Source organism: Python bivittatus, unplaced genomic scaffold, assembly GCF_059951505.1.
Source record: "Python bivittatus isolate LINGU-HERP-01145 unplaced genomic scaffold, Pbiv_v1 ctg000700_np1212, whole genome shotgun sequence".
In the NCBI taxonomy this organism is placed as follows: domain Eukaryota; kingdom Metazoa; phylum Chordata; class Lepidosauria; order Squamata; family Pythonidae; genus Python; species Python bivittatus.
In genome coordinates, this window is record NW_028277098.1 from 16,313,378 (window position 1) to 16,338,151 (window position 24,774).

Sequence of the window (24,774 nt, forward strand, 5' to 3'; positions counted from 1 at the left end):
TGAAGAGTGTGCAACTTCAAAGAAAAACTTAATAAATAATTAAGTCTAATCAATAACTAAAACAAAGCTTGACCCACCCCCCCCAAAAAAAACCCCCAGCACCCAAAGCACACTGAAATAAAACAGCTTTAGCTTGTTTTTGGAATCGCAACAAGATGAGAGCTGCATGTCCTTCAAGGGGAGAGTACTCTCTAAGGTGGGGGTTCTTCAAGAGAAGGGCTGCTGCCTTACTCATACATGTGGACTCACAAGCAGAAGGAACTTTCAACAGGCCCTCTCTTGGTGACCAGACCAGATTTTTGGCAGGTCTTTTCCTGATACATCATGGTGCCACACTCCTTAGGGTAACTCTGAACAGAGCCACTGAATGGGGCCTGGAGATTCAATAAGCTAAGAGAAGAATCACCACTTCACTGCTTCTATCTCTACTGAGCAGGCTCAAAATGTTCTTGTACAACTGCTTGGTTGCATCCATCCCTGATTTTCCAGAACCATCACTGTCTTTGTTGCCCTCAGCATTTTGGTAAACATGGAGCTACCTGAGATTGTTACCTGGGCAGCAGCTTCTCAGAAGTAATCTCATCCAACACTCTAGCCTTTTTCACACCCCACAGATTAACCAGGCATAAGACAGAACCGTCCATCAAATTGTTGGACAACATCTCAGATACCTTCTGGAAACCTTCAGGATCCATTAGGTATCTGGAGCAGACATTTTTAATAGGTCCCCTGCCCTTATGTAGGTCCAGAGTTTCTCTGAATCACAGCTTAACAAGGATATGATCTGACCACAGCAAATGTGACTGTAATCATATTTGGATTACGTCTCATCTTCTGCAAAGTGAAGACGAGATCTAGCATGTACCCTCTCATGTGGGTTGGAGCCACAACTGCCTGCAACAATCCCACAGTTGCCACAGAGGTCATGAATTCACAGGCTATACTGGACCCCCCTTCTAGGTCATGGAGTTACCCAAATCTGAAGCCTTGGGAACTCCAAACTCCACCCTGAGTCCAGACCCAGAAGCTCCTAACGGGCTGCTGATGGGTGGGTTACTATGTGAGCAGCAACCCTAGTTTGTCAGGGCAATCCAACTCCATGCATTGGTACTCAAAACAAATCGCTTTGGAGCAGTGGTCCTTGTTATTGTAAGAGTATCTTGTACGATCATAACAACCCTTCCTCTCTAAACTTAGTGTTTAGGCTGCCTTAGGACCTAAAACCCAGTCAGGCAGATTTTCAACAGGGCTATATTCCTGTCTCTGTCCAGCCTACTCTCAGTAATATATGCCATATCGGCATGCTTATCCACCACTATGTTATGAACAGACACGGTGTTGTTGTGGAGAGACCTGGCATTTACCAGCAGAAGCTGGAGATCAAGACCCCAGACAATTTGGCCACATGGGCCCAGGCCAGGATCAACTGGCTAAGTAGAAGGGACTTGCAGTTCTGCTTGGGTCCCTCTTCTCCTACAATGGTCTTTCCAGTGTCCCTTGCCATACCTCCTTCTGCCCATCACAGTCCCAATTTGTACCTCCACCCTTCTTTCTCCCCAGACACCCTTCAAAACTCACTCCAGCTCTTGAAGTCACTAACCCTAGCCTATTATCATCCACCCTTCCACACACCTAGTCTGGCGCACACTCCTCAACATCCACAAATAACCCAGTCATACTGAGCAACCATCAAATTCCCACTTCCTACAATAGCTCTCCCCACCTACATTCTAAAACTTTTTGCCCTCTAGGGGATTTACAGCTCTCAGACTTCTAGTTTTGGCAAAGATCAGCCTTGCATCTTCAGTGCAACTTCAAATGGCCAAGTCTGATCACTACTGCCTAATTCTTCTTCTAAATGTCACTGACTAGGTCTCAGAATCTATTTTTTTAAGCTGCTGTCTTTAGTCACAAATCATCCCTGATAGTTACAAAATTTAGGTTTCATATGAACCAATTTTATAAATGTGAACTGCATACTTTTAATTTCATAACCATTTATAACCAAAGAATTTTCAGAGGCGAAAAAGATGAAGAGTACTTTCTTAAATGCATGACTATATGTTTGTGTATATCCTCCAGATATGTTGGACTAATTCTATTCAGTACTGTAGTGTTTAATATATATTTCATATTAAGTTTATTTATTAAGATTAATTGTGCACTTTGGATTCCTGTGTTTTAATTTAGATTTCAATCATTTTTATACCCTATGTGCTTTGGGGTAATTTTGGATTATTGAATTAATTTGTTATAGTTAAATAAGAATATTATATTTCTATCTTGCTCCAATCAATTCGACTCTCTTTGAATTATTATGGTATATATATGTTTTTCGCTATTAAGTTGTTTTAATATTCTTTATTGTTCAGTGTCTGTAATCAGAAAGCTGGCTAAGACTTATGGCCCAGAGCTATCATCTTAAGGCCTACCATATAGCTCCAATCCACTTATCATATAATGATTTTAACTATCTAATAAAGGCTAGTTTAATTTTTGTTATTACTAAACTCTTGGGTGTTATTTTCACTTTTCAGTTTTTATTTCCAAACACCTTAAGAACTCTTTAGCATAAATTTTGGGTTCTGATTTTTTAAAAAATCTTACTACGGCCAGATATAGTATTTATTGCTATCCAACATGCAATAAATGAAAAACAGTGCAAATGTGAAGGATTATTTAAACATGCCTTTAACAGATTCAGTTCAAGGGAAGAGTGAAATGGTTCTAATAAGTGTAACAAGCAGCCCTCACTGCTTAACAGATGGCAGTGATCCTCATTTCTTTGATCTGAAAATAAGTCAACACACATATGTATATGTATGCATGCATGTATAGACCCACAGATACGTACATGATGATCAGGATGCATAAAAGAAGAGCAGGAAACTTGTTTGGCCTAAAAAGAATGTTAACATTCTACACAACGGTCAGTGAGACCCAGTATGGTGTAATACTTAAAGGTTGGACTGGGTCTACAGAAACTTCAGGCCAGTCCCAATCTCTCTGAGCTCAGGGTTGTTGTTTTGGGGGAAGAACTATGGGATGTGTACCACTGTGGGTTCCTGGAGAAAAAAAAACATTTCTCAGTTATGTTCTTGACTATTTCTCTTAGATAACTTTAACCAATGTAAAGCCTGACCTCTCCACTCCTCCAAGACACAAATTTTCTTTGTCTTTTAAAATATCACTCATGATGTCCTTTTTTTTTTTAGCTGAAATCCTGTAAAACTTTGCAGGGGAGGCATTATTAGGGATGTTATATACAAATTTAAATGTATTCCATTGTATAATAGGTTACCTTGGCAACTACTGCGAACAAAAATCTATGTAATTGACAGCAAGGAGTGCATGAACTTGGGCATCTTCAGCTTCTTTGCTGTTCCAGACAATCATTTTATTTCTTCAGCTGAATGTATGATTCATAAAGCCCGCTCTCTCACACATACACATAATTCATATACCGAATGCAGACATATAGAGAGACACACACACACACACACACACACACATCTACCTATACCAATATCTTAATTTTCCTCCAAGATGAACTGCAAGGGGAAATTAAATATAAGTGCAGAAGTACTATTAGAGAAAGATCTGTAGAAATAACATGGACTAATGGTACTCTATATCCTTCTCATCCTTCTTTTGAACAATGTCTGATGCACTAGAAGTTGGTTAAAAGAAAAAAAAATGTGGAAAGTTGCTGAAAAAGAGGCAGAGGGTACCAACAGCCAAGACATGTTACATATACCTGCTGGTGAACTTTTTTCTTGGCCCATCTGTCTCCTCTTTATTTCTCCCTGACTCCCCTTCTCATTTAGTATCTTCTTCTATCTTCCTGATAGAGGCAGCTTCACCCAACTCTCACTTTTTGTGGTTGGGAAAGTTATGGATGAGAGTAAGATGACCATATCAAAGCTATCAACATCTGGATGACTACAAGATGACAGCAAAGAGTTAGAGGTTTCAGTATCTCTTTTTTGCCCACTTTTGGTCATCTGGATTTCTACAGCCCACCTTTGATAGACCTAGACAACTAGAGGCATTGGGAATGTTTCTTTCATGAAGTTTCTGGCCAAAAGCTTCTTCTGAGAGGAACCATTTGAGGCATGTACCTTGTGGTGGCAGGTTCTGGAAGATCCATCTTATTTCTCTTCCAGAGAAAGTAGAAAGAATACATATCTAAATCTCTTAAGATACCATGATTTGGACACAAAAGCTCAATGACAAACAAAAAACTCCCCACTCCTATCACTGATATCAGATATCAGTTATGCAGCTCTGTTTGATGGGATTGTCAATGGGCTTCTGTATTCTTTGAAGCTAAACAGCAGACAGTTATGCAGTAGGTGACAACATTCACAGCATGAAGATGGAGAGAGGAGTGTGGCTAAATACTTGGTCTGCCATTTAATTGCACAAAGTAGAACAGCTCCCCTTAAATGATCATTTGGCAACAACATACTTGCTTTTGTCCTTTCAGAATTCTATCTACACTTGTGAATCATAAAAGCTGCAGTTGCTATATGTCTTGTTTGGTACATTATCCACATATCATAATTTAAAGTCGTTTCAACTCTTCCATGATGTGACTAATAGCAGGGAAGCTTGTTTTTACTAAATCAGAACAAGTGGCTCCTCCACAGAAATGGAAAGTTTGTTGTCCTGAGAGAGAATCATGGAAAGTGCATTAGTTCCTTCCATAACTGGCTGGTATTCAGGCATTTGAGCTATGTCATCAAACACATTACCATGTCGTCAGGTTATCATTAAGACAGATCTGAAGAGAGGTTGTGTATATAGGCTCTTGCAGTGGAAATTAGCGTATCTACACAACATATTATTCACATATAGAGAGCCTTGTGAGACATAGCTTTACATCCTCTTGGGAAATGAATGAAGCACACGATCAGTCAAAGGAATCATCGGAAGTTTATCATTGTCCCACATTTCAGTATCTTCTTGCTGCAACTTTTTTTATTGTGGCAGGAGAAGTTAGCACCTGGCACAACGAAAGTGCCCATTGATACCAGCAATAGATAGGTGGGGGACTCAATTTTGTCTCCCCAAAAATCCAGTGCCATAGCACCAGAAAGATCAGCTACTCTCCTCTCTCTTTCAGCACGGATGCTGACAATACTCAGGGCATTATGGAAAGGAAAGTTTTGCCAACCTTTTCCCAAACCAGCCCTCTTGTCAGCTTTGTGAAAATTGCTCCAGATCTACTGTTGAACAGACAATTCATGGCACAGTTACACAAGTTAGTTCTACAGAAGATAACGAAAACTACTTCTGCATAAGAATACTCACTGAGTAATTGACATGGGAGATAGGATTGGAGAAAAGTCACATGTACCCTTTTGTCTCCATAGTGACATATACTCTGTGTGAGTGAATGATTGCATGTAAGGGAAGCAGAGGAAACAGGGCGAGCTGAGACTTTTGATGGACCCTTCACGTATTGGTGCTGCACTATACTCAGATCAACCTGCAAAGAGCAGTGGATACACGCCAGAGATCCCCTCTAGAAGTTGCTGCTGAATAGTAAAACTGTTGGAAATTAAACATTAAATGCATACTAATATAAATATAATTGTAATTACCGTGTAATTTAGTTTTTAGCTTTTTCTTCTAACCTCATTCATTTTTAGAGGGCAGCCTCTGGTCTGCTACTCAAAGGCCAAATATGACCCTCAGTCTGAAAAAAAGGTTGCATACCTCTAATTCAGATGGGTAATTCTTAAATTAGTAGTTCTCAGCCTCGGATCTTTTCACATTGTTGTACTACAATGCCCCTGAACCCTAGCTAGCATACTTGACCACGAATGAGAGCTGCAGTACAGTTACTTCATTTATTTTAGGTTCATGAAAATATCATTCTTTTGGTCCACATCTGTTTAACCTAGTGAACATTTCAAAGAAGAATTAGATCATTTAGCTAGCCTTGTTTTTAAACTTGTCACTACATTATATCATGGAAAAGTCTGCCTTATTCTCTTTTTGAACAGCAGTATTTTAGTTTTGCTTTGTCCAAAGACAAGAGCGCTTAAAATTATTTCAACATATGAAAGAGAAACCTCAAGTCTACAGACCTTCTCATGTCAATTGCTTTTTAAGCAGGATATCAGAACAGCACTGCAAAAACTTCAGGAAAAAAAACCCCCTCTCTGTTACTTCCTGGAAACTGAAGACAGAAGAAAAAATGGTTTTAGAGAAGTGAGTAAAACTGACATCACTTTGCTATAGAGTGTGACTGCCAGTGGTTACATTTTGCATGACAGAGGAAGCTGCTCTTGGATTATAAAGACGCATTTCAATGTATGGGTACAGCCTATTCTACATTTGATGGGGACTTTGCATGACTTTCATAGAGAGCAATAACTTTTATTTTACTTTCCAGAGACAGACATCCACATGCTGTTTTGTAAGGATACATATAATCTCTGGATATAACCATGTTTTTGTGGCTAAAACTCTTGGTGTTTGGCTTGGCTCTTGTGGACGTGGATGTTTTCATAAACGGTAGGTGCCTTCATTTGTTTTGATACCACAGGTTCTCCTTGTAAATGTAGCAACAGCACTCTGTTGTCTTGAATCAGTTTGATCAAATAATTAGCTCTACAGTTGAAAGCCAATTTCTCATGCTTCGGTTTTTGGAGAAAGACTAGGCTTTACCATAAATTTAACAAGTCTTGGGCCTTGAACTCAAAGGCCTCCATATCCCTCCTTTGGAGTTCCATGATTCTATGATCATGGAGAATGGCAAACTAAGCAACACCATTTGGGTGGGTAACATTAGGACCTTCAAGTCCAGCCTGTGAGTTATAGAAACAGGCACATGCTGAAATGAGCTGTAAAAACTCCTGCAACATTCAAGGAAGCAGAGAAGTCAGCATGGAAACAGTTCCCGTAGCATAGGGTACCTTTTTAGCCCAGATAACTTCATCATTTGGGTTCTTAACCACGTGGTTTGGTTATTTTTTCACACTGAATCTGAGGCTGTCGACCAGGGGTTGAGGTCTTCATTCATTACCTGTGTGGTCTTTGGGTTGGGTAACTATGAAAGTATATGCACCACAGTGAAGGTAAAGCTACTTTTCCTAGATCTCCTTTGAAACAGATTTTGAAAAAAAAAAAAAAGGTTTAAAGTTTTCTCTTTTTCAGTGCCAATGTGCTTAGAATTTGGGCTTCTTTGTTAAGAACATTTAAGACTGCAGTTCTGGTGCTGTTATTCCTTAGTAGTATATATAATCCAATAGATTCACATTTGAATGTTATATAAGTACACAGCTGTTTCAAAGGTTGTTTAAGCAATAATGTTACAGTGAATTTCCCTTCCTTTAAAATGGACTTCTGCATTACATGTTGAGCCACTCCCTAATCTCAGATCCTGTATTTAGTTCCTCAGATTTCAAGCTCTACTGCATCACATATTTTTTGTTCTTCTTTATCTAATGTTCTATGATCAGATTATAAATAATGCCGATATTTTACATATAGATAGAGTCTTATACAAGTCTTAATTACTGACACATCAATATTTTTCGTTCTATGGGGTCATGACTAACCATTTTTTAAATGTCACAAACTAGAAATCTCATTTTATATGTGTTCTTCCACAGATTGGGTTATTGTGGCTTATTTGGTTAACAAGTCAGCATGTACTGCCATTTTATTTCAATTGAACATGGCTCCTTAATCAGGCTTGTGAACCATTTTGAGTGTCTAGAAACCTGAACTTGCTGTAGAGTACAACTCTGTTATTCCAGAACCCCAAAGATAACCATTTTGGATTCAGGCAAATATATAGTATGCCCAAAAGCTGTTTTGCTTGATAAAAGAATCTGTTCATCTGTGATGTCTGGCTGGTGAAAAGATGCTCGTGGCCTGGGTTTATAGTGATAAAGAGCATGAACAGGGGAAGGGTTGAGCCTTCATCTGTATCTTCTTTGACACTATATTTCTCCATGTTTTTGCAGCCTAGAAATAGCCAGTTTTTAAATCTATGTTTGCTCTGAATGTATGGTGTAGTAACAACGTAATTGGCCCTCCAACTTTCAAGAATTCCCACTCCCATTACTACGTTTCAACAATTCCTCCAATGTTTAGAACATTTTGAGGTCCCACAGTTTACATCTTCTGCTGGTGGTGGTGGCGGCAACGGTGGTTTTGTTTTGCTTTCCTTTCCACTGGTGAAATCTAACCTGATCACAAGAGTTCACTAACCATTTAAGAAACAAAGCAAAGGGGGACTTTGAAATTTACATCAGAAAATGTGCAGAGCATTAGCTAATAACAATCACAGCTTCTCATAAAACGTATGGATTTTTTTTTTCAAATCCTAATATTACAACAAATGAGGGCAGATTTAATTCTGGAATAAATACGTTGTTATGGGTTGTATCTGCATAGAGATGGAAATCTGAAGGTTATAGAAGTTTCACAGTAGGCGAAACCTGAATGACCCATCTTGCACCTGCTGATTTCTACCTGCAAAGACTAACAGTGCATTCCCCACTAATGATTCCTTCCTGCAACAAACCATTTTCTCCTTGCCAGATTAGTGCTGCAAGGAGAGTGTGAGATTGGAAACTCTGTGTTTCTTTCTGATGCCTAGTTCTATCCAGCCAGGTGATTCTGCTTTCGCTTAATTTAAGTCCACAAAATTGCTACAAAAGTTTTAAAAAGTTTCTGTCTGTATGCATCTGTATTTTTGGGGAAATCTTATTCTTCTGTGAGCATTAATTACTCAGTTTAATTCACTTTTTCATGAATGAAAAAAATTGTTTGAAATGTTAATATTAAAATTTTAAAATATTAATATGTCAAAACATAATCATAATTCATCATCCATTAAAATTATCCTCATTTTACTTTTTAAATATGTGGAGATAATATTCTGGAAATCTATTAGTTTGTCACCTATGTTTCTCAGTATTTATGCCTGAGTATTATATGAGTGAATCTGTTTAAGATTTTAAGATTGAAAAAAAAGAAAGAAAAAGAAATAATCTGAAAATCCAACACCGACAGATTTTCTTGAATAAGTGTATCAGTGTTAGATTTTCAGCTTCTTTTTAAAAAAATTTTAATCTTAAAAGTAATTCATCATCCCCCTGTAGTCATTTTATAAAGCTTTGCATGCAAATTTGTCAATACATTAATGTGCATTTCTCCTAATATATGCTTTATATATGTAATTTTTTGCATTTTGCATTTTTGACAAGAGCTACATCATAAAATTCAGAAAACTGAGAATTTCAAAGGAATTGTACTTACATACTAACTTGACAATGTAAAATTAGATAAAATAAAATGCACACAGAATAATTTTCTTCCTGATATTTCTGTCAAAATAGTATTCTTACAATATTATCCTTGTTAAAACAGACATTACAAGCACATGGCGGGTAAGAATACTTTTTGTACCTATTCTTTTAAAAAAATTGGGGAACTGGATTGCTAAATTCCAAAAAGTACACATTTCAAAGAAGTCTCAGTTTATATGTTGCTTCACAAATATGAAGTTAGAAAAATGAGCGTTACACTGTTTTCTGAACATGTTTCTTTCCAATGGTCTTGTTAAACAATAATATCCTTGTTAAATTGGTTATCGAGAGAGACGATGTAACTCTTGAATGATTGTGGTATGAAAACAAATATGTACAATATAGCATAACATGTTGCTGCTCCTGCTCCTGCTGCTTCTGCTCTCCTCCACTCCTCTTGCTTATGTAGCCCAGTGTTTATTTCTGCAGCTTCGCTAAATTGTGACTTCATGCAATGTCTAATAGGGCAGGAAGAGAGGGAAAGGTGTACAGCAATAATTTTCTCCAAAAACCAGATTGTCATCTCCTTTGTCTGCCTGAGATAGATATCCAGGACATTCTAACAAATTGCTGTTATAGAAATGCTGACTGTTACCAAGAATTAGGAACTGTTTCAAAGTATATTTTGCTTCATAACGGTGAAATAAGTAAGAAAGCCTCTTTTTCCTCCCTCCATTATCATTTTTGAAGGGAATAGTTGCGTGTTGGTCTTCTCTTCTGTGATTGTGCCTGTGCCGCATTGTCGTTTACAATGATACTATCTGTACCTTTCAGCCTGATAGGCAGCCTCTTTTTGTGAAAAAGGCAAGTGTGTGTTGCTCTGTCTCTTGTATACATGAATAAATGGGATATACACTTCTGAAAATAAGCCCAAAAGACAGCATTTTCAAGTAGTTGATTAATCACACTGAGATCTTCCCAACAGAATATGTGCTGCCTTTTGCAAGTTCTCATATTCTAACTTTCACTTCTAATCCTGCCACCTAAGTTAGCCAGGGAGATACTTCCTCCCTTGCCTAGTTTGTCACTAGGGCAGGACAAGGGAGATTCAATCCTGGCAAGGCTGAGACACTGCTGGTAAATAAGGAGCTTCGGATTCAAGCTCAGTCTGCTTTTAATGGGGTTGTATTCTCTCTGGAGGGATAGTTCTGCGGTCTGGGAATGGCTCTGGATCCTCAGCTGCTATTCAATTTGCAGGTAGCAACTCTGGTGAGCAGCACCTTTGCACAATTATAGCTGGTGCAGTCAGATCTGGCAAGAGTTATTCCCACCTGGATTACATCCTGCCTTGACTACTGCAACAGGCTTTCTGTGGAGCTATCCTCAAAAAGGGTCTTGAAGCTGCTGTGGATGCAATGTGGTTGACCAACATTGGGGATCAGATAATGACTCTGCTAGTTGCCGATTGCTTACCAGGTTGTTGGAATTGACCTTTAAAGGACTAGAGGGCTTATAGCCTATCTAGGGCAGCATTTCTCAACCTGAACAACTTTAAGCCTCCTGGCTGGGGAATTCTGGGAGTTGAAGTCCATACAGCTTAAAGTTGTTCAGGTTGAGAAACACTGATCTAGGGACTAGCTCCTCCCTTAGAAAACTGTCCAGATATTAGGACAGGAAAGGTCTGTTTGAAGATGACCCTAGGATCAGAAGCTTCTTTTTCTGACACATGGAAGAAGGCTTTATCCAGTATTACTCCATTAGAAAGTGAGTAAAATGCACCTCTTTCCCAGGCTTTTGTGGCATTGTTACTGCCTGTTTAAATGTTAATTTATGGTTTCTAATCATATATTCTATTTTTGTTTTTCTTTTAATTTTGTTAGCCACCTTGAGTACTCACCACAGTAGAAAGGTGGAGAAACCCAATCAATCATTCATAGCTCCCCCTATCATAAAGTTATAATTGATAGCCTGGCACCTCACAATCCTTCTCAATTACCCGTTTGTTTGCCTTACTACATTCCTTTTAATGTCTTCCTAACTATTTGTTAGATTTATTCATTTATTAATATCCAGGAGCTCAAGGTTACCTTCTCTCTTCCATGCTTAACTCCCCAACAAGTTTGTGAGGTAGATTGGAGTGAGAAGTGAGATCAGCATGTTCATCAGTCTTACTGCAGATACCTGCCTGGATCTGCCAATAAAACCAACCTCTTCCTGTGTTCTGTGTAACACAGGTAGTTGGGTCTAGCTGTTGCATTAAATTCCTGCAATGCCCATGAGGTAGTGGTACACCAAGGCATGGTGAGAGGTTTAATGGTGGTGCTGTTCATAGCACTGTTCAGATCTCTGCTGCCCTCAGATGACCCCGAAGGTTCCTGCCAGCAGAGAAAGGTTTTCCATCAGAGTTTAGCTGATCCAAGACACACTCCAACTTGCAACATTACTGGTGGAGCTTCACCACAGCTATAGATAATGACCAGAAAGATTTTTGTCATAAAGGAATGAGATGTTAAAATGTAGAAAAAGCTGTTTCCAACTGCCTGCCATGTATGTCACTAAAAAGTGTTTCACACTTTAATAGTAATAATAAACAAGAATAATGTAAGAAAATGACAATTCCATCTCCCTGCATGGGCCTCTATTAATTAAAACCCCCTAATAAGTATGTTTAGTAAGGCTATATTTCTTTCTCATGTGCACGATCAGGAGGAAATAAGCTTCAGAAAGATTGCCATGTATGAAATCAATCAAGGAGAAAAGGGAGAACCTTTGTCTCTTTTCTCGACTTGCAAAAACCAGCACCTTTAAAAGAAGTGCCAAAGTGCATTAGGCTGTTTTCTAAAAATAAAGCAGGGATGCCACAGTCCTGTGAATATTTTCCTCTAGTTTTTACAGTGAGCAGGTGCAGCTCCATTGAAGCAGTGGTTTTCCTTGGTTGCTCCAACCAAATTGGCCAGAGTTTTAGGGTGCTACAAATTTCTTATGGGTGGTGGTGGGGATATGAAAGTCTCGCATATGGATGATGTACTTGAGAATTATTGAAGCATTTATAGCAGGGGTAAGAGAGCTGTGATGTTCCAGATGTTGCTAACTTGGTCAACGTCAGCAACCTCTGCTAGCATGGCCCGTCATGAGGGATGCTGGGGGCTTACAATTTAGCAACAGCTGAAAGGCTGCAGCTCCTCCTTCCCAGAGCAGTAGATGCCCAGATCCTTTGAAATGTGGGTGTCTCCTTGCCAGAGCAGGCAGCTGGGACTGAGAGATCTCTGTGAAACCATTTATTTCAGGCTTTTGTTGGAGAAAAGGATTGATGCTGAAGTTGATAATCAGATGATACCACTTGATTAGAGGTCCACAAATACTATCACCAATGGGACCAATAGGGTAACTCTGGCCTATATGTAGATTGTACCTCAAGGATGATATTTTTTAAGCAGAAGTCAGACCTGAGAAGAAGGGTACTCTTTCAGAATGAAACCAGGCTGGGAGGTCTTCTGATGAGGTCAGGAGCTAAAGGGGAATGTTAGCTACAAACAAATACACACATCCTGTATTTGTTTGTAGCTAATATTCCCCTTTAGCTCCTCTTCCTCCTCAGTGTATTGGGGTGCTTTAATGAGGAGGAAGCAATGGCTGCTTTCAAAGCTGTTGAGAGGCCCCAATGATACACCAGTGTTTCTCAACCTTGGCAACTTTAAGACGTGTGGACTTTGACTCCCAGAGTTCTGGGAGTCAAAGTCCACACGTCTTAAAGTTGCCAAGGTTGAGAAACACTGCTTTATATCCAGCTGGGTTAACGTGTACAAGTGGAAGCTTCTGGTCTGGACTGAAAATTTGCTTGGTTTGAAGACCCATTTTCTAGAAACAACTTTCTAAATAACTAAGAAGCCTTTCCTCTTATTGTATGGAGATTTTTTTTTAATAACGGAATGGTAATAGTGTTGATTGTAACTTTGAGTTTTGAACAAACTGAGCCCCACCTAACTCCGGATGTAATTTTTTAAGGGTTTGTAACCGTTATAAAAATTGTATTAAAATGAACCAATATTTTTTATTCCTACATCAGGGTCCATGGCATTTTTTATTTGTGTAATGTATTTTTATAAAGCACATTTCAAGCAAAATGTAAAAAGGAAGCGAAGCTCTCAATCTATGTCTTGATGCAGAGACAAAAAAAAAAAAAGGATGAAAAGAATTTAAAAAAAGAAAGCTTGGCTAAAATAGAAGGTCCCTTGAGTTGAGCTAAACGCCTGGTGACTTCATGAACAAGTCCATGTAATTTCTTGACAACAGTATGGAAGTAGTTTACCATTGCCTTCTTACAGGATTTGGGTTTTTTACTACCTAGTCTAGCTTAGTCCTGGGGGTCTCCAGTCCAACCAAGCTATTAACTTTTTGAGACCAGTGAAGATGTTGCCAAGCTTGATTTTAGCTTACAGCCCTGGCATTTCTAGTGGATTCTGCCCAAGATTTAACCAGGTCTGAGTCTACTTAATTTTGGGGGATCAGCTTTAATTTTTTTTTTTTTCAATTAAAATTAAGTACATAGATGGATGTTATGTGAGGGCTGTATTGAAGCAGACAACATTGCTTTAAAGCCAGTTCCTTGGCTAAAATTTAAGCTTCTGCCTTGCCATCTTATGTCTAATGTTCTTTAAAAAAAACTCTCAAAATTTATTATAATAGCTACAGATCTTCCTTATATTTTCAGTGGTTACTTTTCTGATAATAAGGAACCCAAACAATATATACGTAACATTGCAAAGAATGATTCTAAGAATTAATATTATTTATTTCCATTGTTGTGATGCACTGTAACCATCTTGAAGGTTGGCTGGCTTTCTGAAAGGATTTATTTTGAGGAATTTTTTTTTTAAAGTGTACTTTTCCTTATAGATGATTTTCCTTGTACACTTTGGATAAGTAATTTCAGCATTAGGTTAAAAAGCTTTGACATATTCTGTATTTTATTTTCCTTGTAGTTCTTTAAATTCATTATGGTCTGTGGTTGAACCATTATATTTTGATTCACTGCTTACTGCATTTGTTTGTATCATGCAGGCAGATGTTAGCTTTTAAAAAAATATTTTATTTTAAATCAGAGGGATAAATCATAATTATAGCTTTTCTCTGTCTGTCTGTAGTAGCAAAAATGTTACATGACTCTATGCCACAGTGGTGAACCATCTAAAAATGCCTTGACATAATTATGATTGCTGCATTATTTATGGATTATTTATATTGTTTATTATTTCAATTGATATGGCCACCAATCTCAAATTCATGACTCTAGGCAGCTAACAATATTTTTAAAAATAGCATTAAAAATAATAATTTTTTTTAAAAAAACAGGCAATGATAACACCTATATAAACAGCAGCCGGGGTACAAAACAAACTCATCAGTAACAAACCAGCATTAGCAATGTACAGGCTCAACTACACTTCCTGACCCGTTGAAATAATTTGGGATAACAATGGGAAAAAGAGGCAATTCAAAGATATGCCCTGTATCCTTTGTATATTTCCATATCTTTCTTTTTGATTTAAAAAAAAATCATTTTGTTTATTAACTTTAAAGGGCTTTTTAGAATTGGGGAGGAAAAGGCTGTGATAAGAGAGAAATGGGAAGGCACAGCTGGAGAATGAATTTCTAGCAGGAGATGCCATCTGCTGAGTTTCAACCGCATATATCAATAAAATAGGACCCTTGCAAGCAGGTCACGCTTGCTGGCCTTTTAAGAACTACTAAGCCATTTATCTGTTTTCAGGCATTTTCTCCATTCTTTGAAATAAAAAAGAAATCCTTTTGTGGCTGTGGTTATCTAGATGTTTAAAAACTAGCTGTGACTCTTTCAGTACACTCCACAAATGTACATAATGTTAAAAAGAAAAGCGGGCTATTTTTGAGTTCTTCTTTTTCTATTTCCCCTTTCACTCTTCTAGGGTAGCCATTATTCCCTCTGTGTCAACATGTCCTTAGTTGATGTGCTTGCTTTTTTCTTATTTTGCCAGTTCAAAGAGTTTGCGTCCTTTTACTCCTAATTCATGATCTTGTAACTCAATAAAGTTATTAGTCAACGATATCTTGTTTTAAACATATGGAGCTGGAATGCTTGTCTGTTTCACAAAAAGTAGATTCTGTGGAGCAGTTTTTAAAATTACCTTTGAAACATTCTTTATTTTAAAAATGTGAAAATAATCATACTCACTGGTAGATGAGTTGGAAAATGGAGACAGATCAAAGCGGCTCTTGCTAAGAGATCTGCTATCGCAACGTTAGCGATAGCAAATAGGGTTCATGAAATGCACGAAATGAATCACAAAGCCAATGTTGTTAGGAAGATTTCTGCTGGAAACACAGTTTGTTATCCACAAAGGGTGTGAGAACGTAAGCCCGTGCAAACTGTTTCAGATTACATTTATGAATGAAAAGGGTTTTAGATAAGCATCACTTATGAAACACGTATCAATGAATTTACGGGAAGGTAACTTAATAACTAGAGTTATTTAAGCACAGGAGTATATATGATTCTATGCAGAATTCTTCTACATATACTTTTATCTTATGCAAAAAAACCAAAAAAACAAAAACCAATAATTCCCCACCCTCCACCATTAGACCACAAACCTGAATTGTTACACATTAAGATAATGAAACATAGGTCCCTTTCTTGAATGGGAATTTTCAGAACTGTAAACTAGGTATCAGTAATTGCACTTTCAAAAAATATAGTTTTTTTAAACCTCCTAACCAGATACCAGAAAAGCAAATTGGAAAGAAAGGCACCTTCCTGCTATTTTATTGTCCAAATCTCTCAGGAAGAAATAGCCTCCTATGATATGTAAAGCTTCATTATTTACATCAATATAAGCAGTGTTTGAAAGTGGACTCCTCTGTCAGGCATACATGCACCATTTCAAAATTTGGGGATTGGGAAGATGATTGCTGCTTCCTTTTCCCACTCTAAGTGAACTGGAAAATGAAGATTTATCCTAAACCAAATGGATTGGGGGTTGGGGGTGGGGTGGGGGAGGTGAGCCTTAGTATCTCAGATATTAGATTTACCTTCTCATTTTTTAATTTAACCCCACAAACCAATGGGAATTAGGAACTAAATAAATTTGCCCCATTCCTTGCCTCAGTTACGCTGAAGGGTCAATGGATGTTTCCACATTAACAATTCCTAGTGCAATTAATCAAACAAAAAGCATTGTATGCCACTATTCTGTGTTTTTCCTTGTCTTTTTTTGTAATTGAAAGAACAAAAGTCGGAAGAAATAGAAGACGCAGGAAAATTATAAATGGAAGATCACATAGTCTCAATCCCCGCCTTCTCCAGCACCACAAAATTCCACAAATAAGGGAAGATGATTGGACAATTAAAAAAAAAATCTCATCTAAGTAACCCTACTCTAGTGAATAAAGTTTCCTGTAGCTCAAATAATAAAAGTTTTATAGAGGTACAATTTAAGACAGGGGAGAAGAGACCATAGAGCTAGGTCAGGCTTATTATAGGTGGATGTGTGAATATGTCTGTATTTTAACAATTTGCTGTGGAAGATGCTGTTATTCTTCTCTCTTTTTCTCCAGAAAAGTATGCTTAAAATGTGAGGGTCATCTTTAGGAACTGTCTGTTATTTCTCCACTTGAAAGATGTGTTCTCCTCTCCCAGGAGAATGCAACCTGACCTGCCGTCTCCTTCAGGCCTTATCCTGTGTTGCAATTAGGCTTGAAAAAAAGCCTCCCGGTTTCTCAAATAGTTTTTTTTTTTTTCAAACCTAATTCTGTGTGTGGGTGAGGAAAGTGAAAGTTTGTGGGTAGATCCGTGCTTCCAGCTAATCCTGCCATTTTTGGAGAACAGGAGAGCATGATGGCATCCTCAGCCCACCCCTGGACAGCAGCAAACATAAATTTCAGCAGGATTTCCTGGTATGGGATCCAAAGGAATGGTCTCCATCTTGGTCCATCTCAAGCCATGCTGTCCAGTGTGTGTGCTGAGTTTCAATTCCTTGTAAGCAGACTCCTCCATGTCATTTGGCTATTGTGGCCTTTGGTGCAAAAGCTGTCTCTGCTCCAGTCACAGGCTGCTGCATTCTGCTACCGTTTTTGGGGGGGAGAGTGGTGAAAAGCAGTGTTTTTCTCCTAAAAAAAAGTAACGATGGAACAGTGAAATGTTGGCTCTCTCGTTTTGTTGGTTTTTGCATATTCACTGATGGAAGAGTGTCACTGAAATAAATGGGGTTTGCTTTTGAGTAGATGCGTAAGAGCAGCAAGTCATTTTAAGGTACACATTTTAAAGTATGTAGATGTAATGGTGCATGGGAAAGACCTTGGGAGACTGGACAAAGAGACACTGCCAAGGGAACGGGGGGCAAGGGGAGGATTATACTATCAGACTTGCAAGATTGATATTGGCCTTGCAAGGTAAACCAGACAGGAATCACAACCAGATGAGCTAATTCTACTTTATTGTAAAACTACATTGACAGAATCTTGCAAGTCTATAATACAGCCCCCCATTTTCTTTACAGCCGGAGAAACTAGGAAGGGTATCTTCTTAGCCTCTTGCCCCACCCACTGTTCAGTTGCAGGCTATGCTGTCTCTTATCTGACTGTTCGCTTGGCAGCTTCTCTTTGCCCAGTCTCCCACATACCATTATAGTAAGCCATAATAGAATTGTCTGCTATTCTGCTGTACAACCATTCTCTGCACAGACCATCCCCTAAAAACCAGCTTGCTTCACAAAAGTGTTGTTGTCCTAGGAGACCACATTAAAGGCTACTGGTCTACCTTCAGCATGGGTCAAAAACTGTGCAGACTTCTAGTACTTTTACTGTATATCCAAGCTGTAAGCTGCATCAATCTTGCTTCTGACAGAAGGCCAAACTGAATGGACTGCTTAGTTCCATTTCCACAATTTTTTATTTCTATACTCTCCTTGGAATTATTCAGAATGGAATCTGAAGCCTTTACTTAAGGTTTTTCACAACAGGCGTTTTGGATCATAGAAATAGCTTTTCATTTTGTTCACCGCCCAGAGTTGTTTGTTGAGATGGACGGCTATACAAATGGAATGAATAAATAATACAGAAATAATAATAGGATTGACTATCCAGGAGGACAGGAAAAATGGCAGGAAGAGAAAGCAAAGTTATACTTGGCCATACAAAGTATGTCAATCATCTTGCATCATCATCAATCAAGCAGAGGTCAATCATCCTTCAGTAAGATCTGCAGGAATGATTTCTCTCTGAGCATCACTAATAATGGAAGGGTTGCTGCTTGGAACCGATGAGACGTCCTTATCTGCCACCACATCCAGAGTGTGGCATTCTCTGCATTGAAAAGTGCATTGGCCCTCTTTATCTGTTATGGTTTTTTGAAGTAATTTTTGTCTTGACAGATTTTTAGTGCTGATTGATACACATGCTATACTAAATCACAGAAATCCTAACCAAAGTTAGTTTAGCATGTTGTGTAAATGCAACCATTAGGTGTGTATTTGACATGGTTAGGTGAACATAGCTAATTAAAGCATTGCCACTTTTGTTTAATATAATATAAATGTTCAGTAGCACATAATGTTATGTGAGCTTCCTATAGCGCATCAGAAGTCTCTCTTCCTCTCTTGCCGCACTCTGCAATTATGCTCTGAAGGTCCTTCAACCTTTTATCTGCAATTCTAATATCAGAACTCACCTTATGTACCGTACTGTGGTAGCAGTTGAAGAATAGCATTAAATCAGTCAGAATAAAAGAACAAATTAAATTAAAATGATCAATGAACTTAAGTGAATTGAATTCTTTATTGATTTATGACCAGCAAGTTAGAATTAAGGTTGTTCTTCCTCATCATTAAACTCTATTCAAATAGTAAAACTAAATAAATAAAAAAACCCATCAGTTTTCACAATATAATGATTGAATAAAATGTCAGCAATCAGATATTATGCATTTGCTTTATGTAAAAGTAAAATAGGCTATAGATAGAATGACCTGCGTAAGATATGCACATAACATATGATAAAAACCCTTTGAATTGATCAAATGTCTTCATCATGACCTTTTAATGATAAGGAAGCGGAGTGGGTCATGTGGAAGCACAAATATTATGGCTGTTAAGGAATGCATGTCATGCTGATAACAGAGCATTCAAAAAGGCTTGTGGTACTGCAGTCTCTCACTGCTTAGGACATTCAGCCACTCAGTCTAATGAGGAGTGGTTTGAGCTTCATGAATTTTCATGAAGTGAGTATCATATGGCTTTTAAAGTAGAAAAGAAGGCAGTTTTACTACTGAGTAATGAAAAATTGCTCAGATAGCCATTTTGAATGCAGCACAGGAGATATCAAATCCATTGGACCTTCATATTACACTTCAGGAAATTCATTTACATGTATCTGGTCAGTGCTATAAGAGCCAGGAGATCTTTACTGTTTAACAAGAAAAAAAGAGAAAGAATTGCAAATGCTGAAACTTCATTTGTTTTTCTCCATGATTAATGGTTGATTTCAAGATGTTTTGGTAGTGATTCAGTATCTGACCCCTTATGTTGGTACAATATACGTGGCTATGGCTTTGTTATCTACCTCCCTGTAGATCTAATCAATGCAGATAAATTGATGGCATATGCTTCACTGTCAGCAGATATTAAGCACTCCAGCAAATAAAATTGAATTAAAGACAATCTAAGGGCCTGTTTAGCCTCACAAAGAGACTTTAAGAGATTCTTTCTGAGCATTATAGGTGTCATTTGGAAGTAAGCTGTGTGAACCAAGTGTAAGTACATTCTGTAAGTACATTCCTATCAAAATGTCAGTGAATAAGAATTTTGCCTCTTATAAAATTAAAGATATCATGTCGGCTTTCTTTGTCTTTGTTGTATAGTAATTAGCAGCCACAATTTACCAACTCTTCAATCAGAATTAGCCTGAGCATGGGATCACGTGAAAGCCATATATCAATTTTGGGGTAGGCAAGTGTCAGTTTTGCTTTAATTTTGTGGGGGGTTTTCCCTAAACTTGCTTCAAGTTAGTTTCCATCTGAGTTTATATATGTATCCGAAAAATATCCACAGAAAAATTCATTGGCATTTTATGTGCTAATATACATACATACTTGTGTGTGTAGTTTTCCTAGTGGGCATACTTTTCATAAGCATTTTTCAGTGCTTATGATATATTAAAAACATATAATATATAACTGTTATAATAACATGTAAATATACTAACTTTGCTCGATATCTATCCATATTCCTGCATTCATCTGCAGGAATTTTTGGGGATAATTTGTGAATTATACTGTAAACTGTGTCATAAAAGTTTGATAAGTGCTAACTTTGGAGGGCATATGTTTCATCTTAAGGTTTAGAAGATGTAAATGAAGTAGATCAGCATAAATATTTTAATAGACTCAATTTTTCATTCCTCCCTATTCTGGACCCAGATTTCCACTGAAAATCCTTCTAGCATTCTGGAATTTAAGGGGAGAGAGGATAACTTATCAATACAGAGCAAGCTTTCTAGAGATAAGGCTCCAGTTTTAATCTCCAGGTAAGGAAGATCAGAAGTACAGATACTTGGGGATATCTCTGTTCGTGGCCCTACCCATACCAACTGGATCACTACCAATCCCCATATTAAGATAGAAGGATAGTGATCTGATTCAATACAACACAGCTTTGTGGACACAATCCTGGAGCGAGATCCAAACTGCTGATCATAAGAAACCAGCTTTTATTATTCATCTAAGCAGCAACATTTATGAGATGATTCTATCTCATTTTTTTTCCTTATAGGTCTCCCCACAGAGTTTGATAACTCAGAAGCCAAACTATTCAATGAGTTGAATTCAGATTTAATCATGTTTACCCTAAGTACATTGAACTTACTGAGACTCAAGTTATCCGTTAGAAAGGTCCTTTCAGTATTAATGTGCAGTATTGTACTAAATATGATGAAATCTGTATCCAATCCTTTGTCTTTAACATAATGCTCATAGAATTGTAATTTGATCTGCATCACAAATTCCACTCCCATTTTCTATCCCTTTACTCAGTCCCACTAGAAAGCTTAAGAGGGTCCCTCTCTTTGACTTTTCCTTTTTCTAAATGTGAGTTTAAAACAAACTCGCTTTTGCTTTTGTTGTATGGAAAGAGCACTTGGTCTTCTGAGTCGCAATCTACAGTAAAATGTGGTACAGTTCCCAAAGGGAGCTCATCTGTCTGTGGAATCTAGTTGATACTAAATTTCATATTTCTGTTGTTCCAACAGAAATGTGGGTGAAAATGGGAAGGGTGTGTGTTTTCTGTGAGCCTCCATAACCATAACACTCTTGTCTTTGCAAAATCCTACAGGTTAGTTTGTTGAGAGTCACTCAGGATCAGACTAATCTAGTCTAGTGGTTGGACTCAGAAGGGTTAATCCTCACTCAGCTATCACGTTCAGTAGGTGAGTTTGGGCTATTTCTCAGCCCACGCTACCTCACATGGCTCTTGAGAGGATTAAAATGAGGGGGGATCCACATATGCCACATTGATCTACAGGAAAAGTAAATAGCTATAATAAACAATAGCTGCATTGTTGTGACATTTCTATGGCATTCCTATTAGTGTGGCTGATATGAATTCCCTGTCATAGGAAGGCCCATGTTTTAAGAATTTAAAATGTAAAAAATACAAAACTCTGTCCTACGTATTCTTGGCTGATGGTGTTATTTCAGTTTTTTGAAGGAAATTAGAACTGGGTCAGGGATTAGGAAAGTGTATGACCATTCCCATCTATACTATATGTTTCCAAGCTCATTTCCCCTCTCTTTTTGTTAGGCAGACCCTTTGCATTAAAATGTTCCCCAATGTTAAAGAAATTGCAGTCTGCAACAAGGTTTATTCCTAGGTAAGAGGATTACAACTTTAGCCAATTAAACTTCCAGTTAAAGACTAAAGCCTTATCTGCTCCATAGCGATACCATAAAGGAAAAGATTTGGGAACATAAGACCAAGCATGTTCTTGGTCTTCAAAGTAGTAAGTCTGACTCAATGGATTTGGAAATAGGTAAAATAAAATTTAAAGAGACCCCAGCAGCCCTAATAGCTCCGCCAATTTGGGTATAATATTTGCCAGTTTTATTTTCAAGTGTTTTTGTAGACTATGAGGAGTCAATAGGAACATTTCATGGACTGAAAGATTTGTTGCTTACTCTACACTTTGTGCATCTGTTGCTGTTTTAGCTCAAGATGGTTTTGCAATGAACCTTTCTGAACCTAAGTCAACAAAGTCGAAGGGCATCTGTTGAAATGATTGATCTTGCCTTCGGGCTGAATCTAACAGCAATGAAAGGAGAAGTAAGGAAGGAGAAAAAAGCCTTTCAAATACTTGACTCTGGGGTGGCTAGTAACCACATGTGGTACTAAAATCAGAAGATATAGTAAGACAAGAGCCAGCAGCAAGCAACTGTGCTTTACAGGCATGTATTTCTGTCGAATGGATGTAGTGAGAAGAAAACCGAATGCATGTGTATAGTTAGTTAGCAGGCCTTTGAGATGGACTCATTGCCACATGATTCAACAATAGCATGCTTCTTTTTAAATATGAAATGGCAACATGCTGTAGATTACTTGATCCAAGGTGCAGAGTTCAACCTGGAAATATTTTGAAACATAGAGACTTGAAACTAATCTACGCTGATTACATGAACTCATTCAGACGCTTGGGAGAGATTTATTTATTTATTTTTCACAGTTCTATTGCCGCCCATCTCACACAAAGCGACTCTGAGTGGTGAGAGATTCTTATACTGAGCAAAGATGCAAGCAAAACTCAAATCCTCACATGCGAGGGAAAAGGCTAGGCTACAGATCTTGACTGTGTGTTCGCTGGCCCTGCTATTAGGCGCAATGAAGTGGTCACTTTGGGCAGCAGACGGTGAGGGGTGGAAAATTGCCGCTCAGCCCATGTGCACGTCTTTCTGACCCTGCAGTCCTGAAAGGCTGTACCAGGTTCTTATAAATGTAGTTTGAAGGATAAATCTCTTTGAGAACAATAAAGTCTCTGTCTCCCTCATCCTGGACTCACTGAGCATTGAGCTGCATGGTTTGGGGATCCATGATCTGCCTTTTACAGGCTCTCTGTGTGCATATGTGCATGTAACTTTTTCTCTAGTATTTTGCTGGCCTGCTATTTGAGCCTAAAAACTCTCTAGGATGGTGTTTCTCAACCTTGGCAACTTCAAGATTTGCGGACTTTGTCCCCCAGCATTCCCCAGCCGACACTGCTCTAAGAGATTAGGAGTCTCATGGAGATACTTTCCCGAGTCTTCAGGTCAGACAACCCCTGACAAATTATACTATCTGAACGACTTTGTTTAGGGCGTCTTATCTAAGTATAATACATACATTATATAGAAAGCAGTTTAATATAATGTGTCACTTAACCTGAGGGTGGATTCAGGCAGGCATCTACCATGATAGTTCCAAAGGTTTTGCTAGGAACATCTCCCCCATACAGTTCTGGCGTAAGAAAGTAATTTCCAGGAACGTGAATAGCAAAGCCTATTGCTGTTCTAAGTTTTGTTTTTACTTGCTGCTTTTCCTCATTTGTGCACCACACTACATGCTGCTAAAAATAGCTCTCTCCACCCAATGTTTCTTTCTTTCTTTCTTTTTTAATAATATTTTATTGAAATTTTAAAGTTACAAAGTTAAAAGTTAGAAATGAAAAAGAAAATTGAAAATACAAATTATAAAGAAAAGGAAAAGAAAAAGTGAGATAAAGTAAAAGAAAAAGAAAAAAGATATGAAAAATAGATAATTTCCAATCTATCTCTGGTCTTAGGAATAGCAAGACTATCATAAGTGCTAGTTTTTAATACATTAAGTAGGAGTAATTCTTTGTCAAAACATATCCCATTGCATTTATAATCTAATTTTCAAATCCCCATGTAAGCTTCACCCCACCTGTATTTTGCAAATAGTCCATCAATGGTTTCCACGCAATGTTTCTGTATGATTTCAGGGCCCTCACACATATACTTCCCACATTTTGTATCTCATTTTTAAGTAGGATTTTTAAATCTTCAAAATGCCTTCCATACATCTGCAAACCCCAAAGACTGCAGACTTTGAAATCTGTATTTCAGAGTTGTCTTGTGGCAATAATTGCAGGCCTCCCTACATTTATATCTAATTTCCCTTCCTCCAAACTCTCAACTTATTTAATCAGCTCACATGCCTATTTTTATCTTACATCTTGTCATATCTGATTAATTACTTGCAGATCAGAAATTCTATTATGGGGTCTGTTTTGTTTTCTTTTAACAGTTTGAATGGTTAGGAGGGCTTTTTTCTGGGTTGGACATTTGAAGGATGTGGAGACATCAGACAAATAGTCCTTTTTTGTTTCAAGAAAATGCAGGTAGAACATTCCAGTATTTCTGACAGTTATACAGAAAGGCTGTTGGTATACCCGGAAACATTCTGGAATCCGTATGGTAGGAAAT

The 24,774-nt window shown here is 37.9% G+C and overlaps 1 protein-coding gene across 3 annotated transcripts in view; it reads left to right on the forward strand.

Annotated features, from left to right (window-relative positions):
• The first annotated feature begins 6,264 nt into the window (after positions 1-6,264).
• Positions 6,265-24,774, forward strand: part of PTPRC (protein tyrosine phosphatase receptor type C) — an 84,550-nt gene continuing 66,040 nt past the window's right edge. For all 3 annotated transcript variants that reach the window (XM_025171343.2, XM_025171344.2, XM_088153443.1), the window contains exons 1-2: positions 6,265-6,324; positions 6,407-6,528. In XM_025171343.2, coding sequence (XP_025027111.1) covers positions 6,462-6,528 — 67 coding nt within the window. In that variant the 5' untranslated portion in view covers positions 6,265-6,324; positions 6,407-6,461. The remainder of the gene's footprint in view (positions 6,325-6,406; positions 6,529-24,774) is intronic.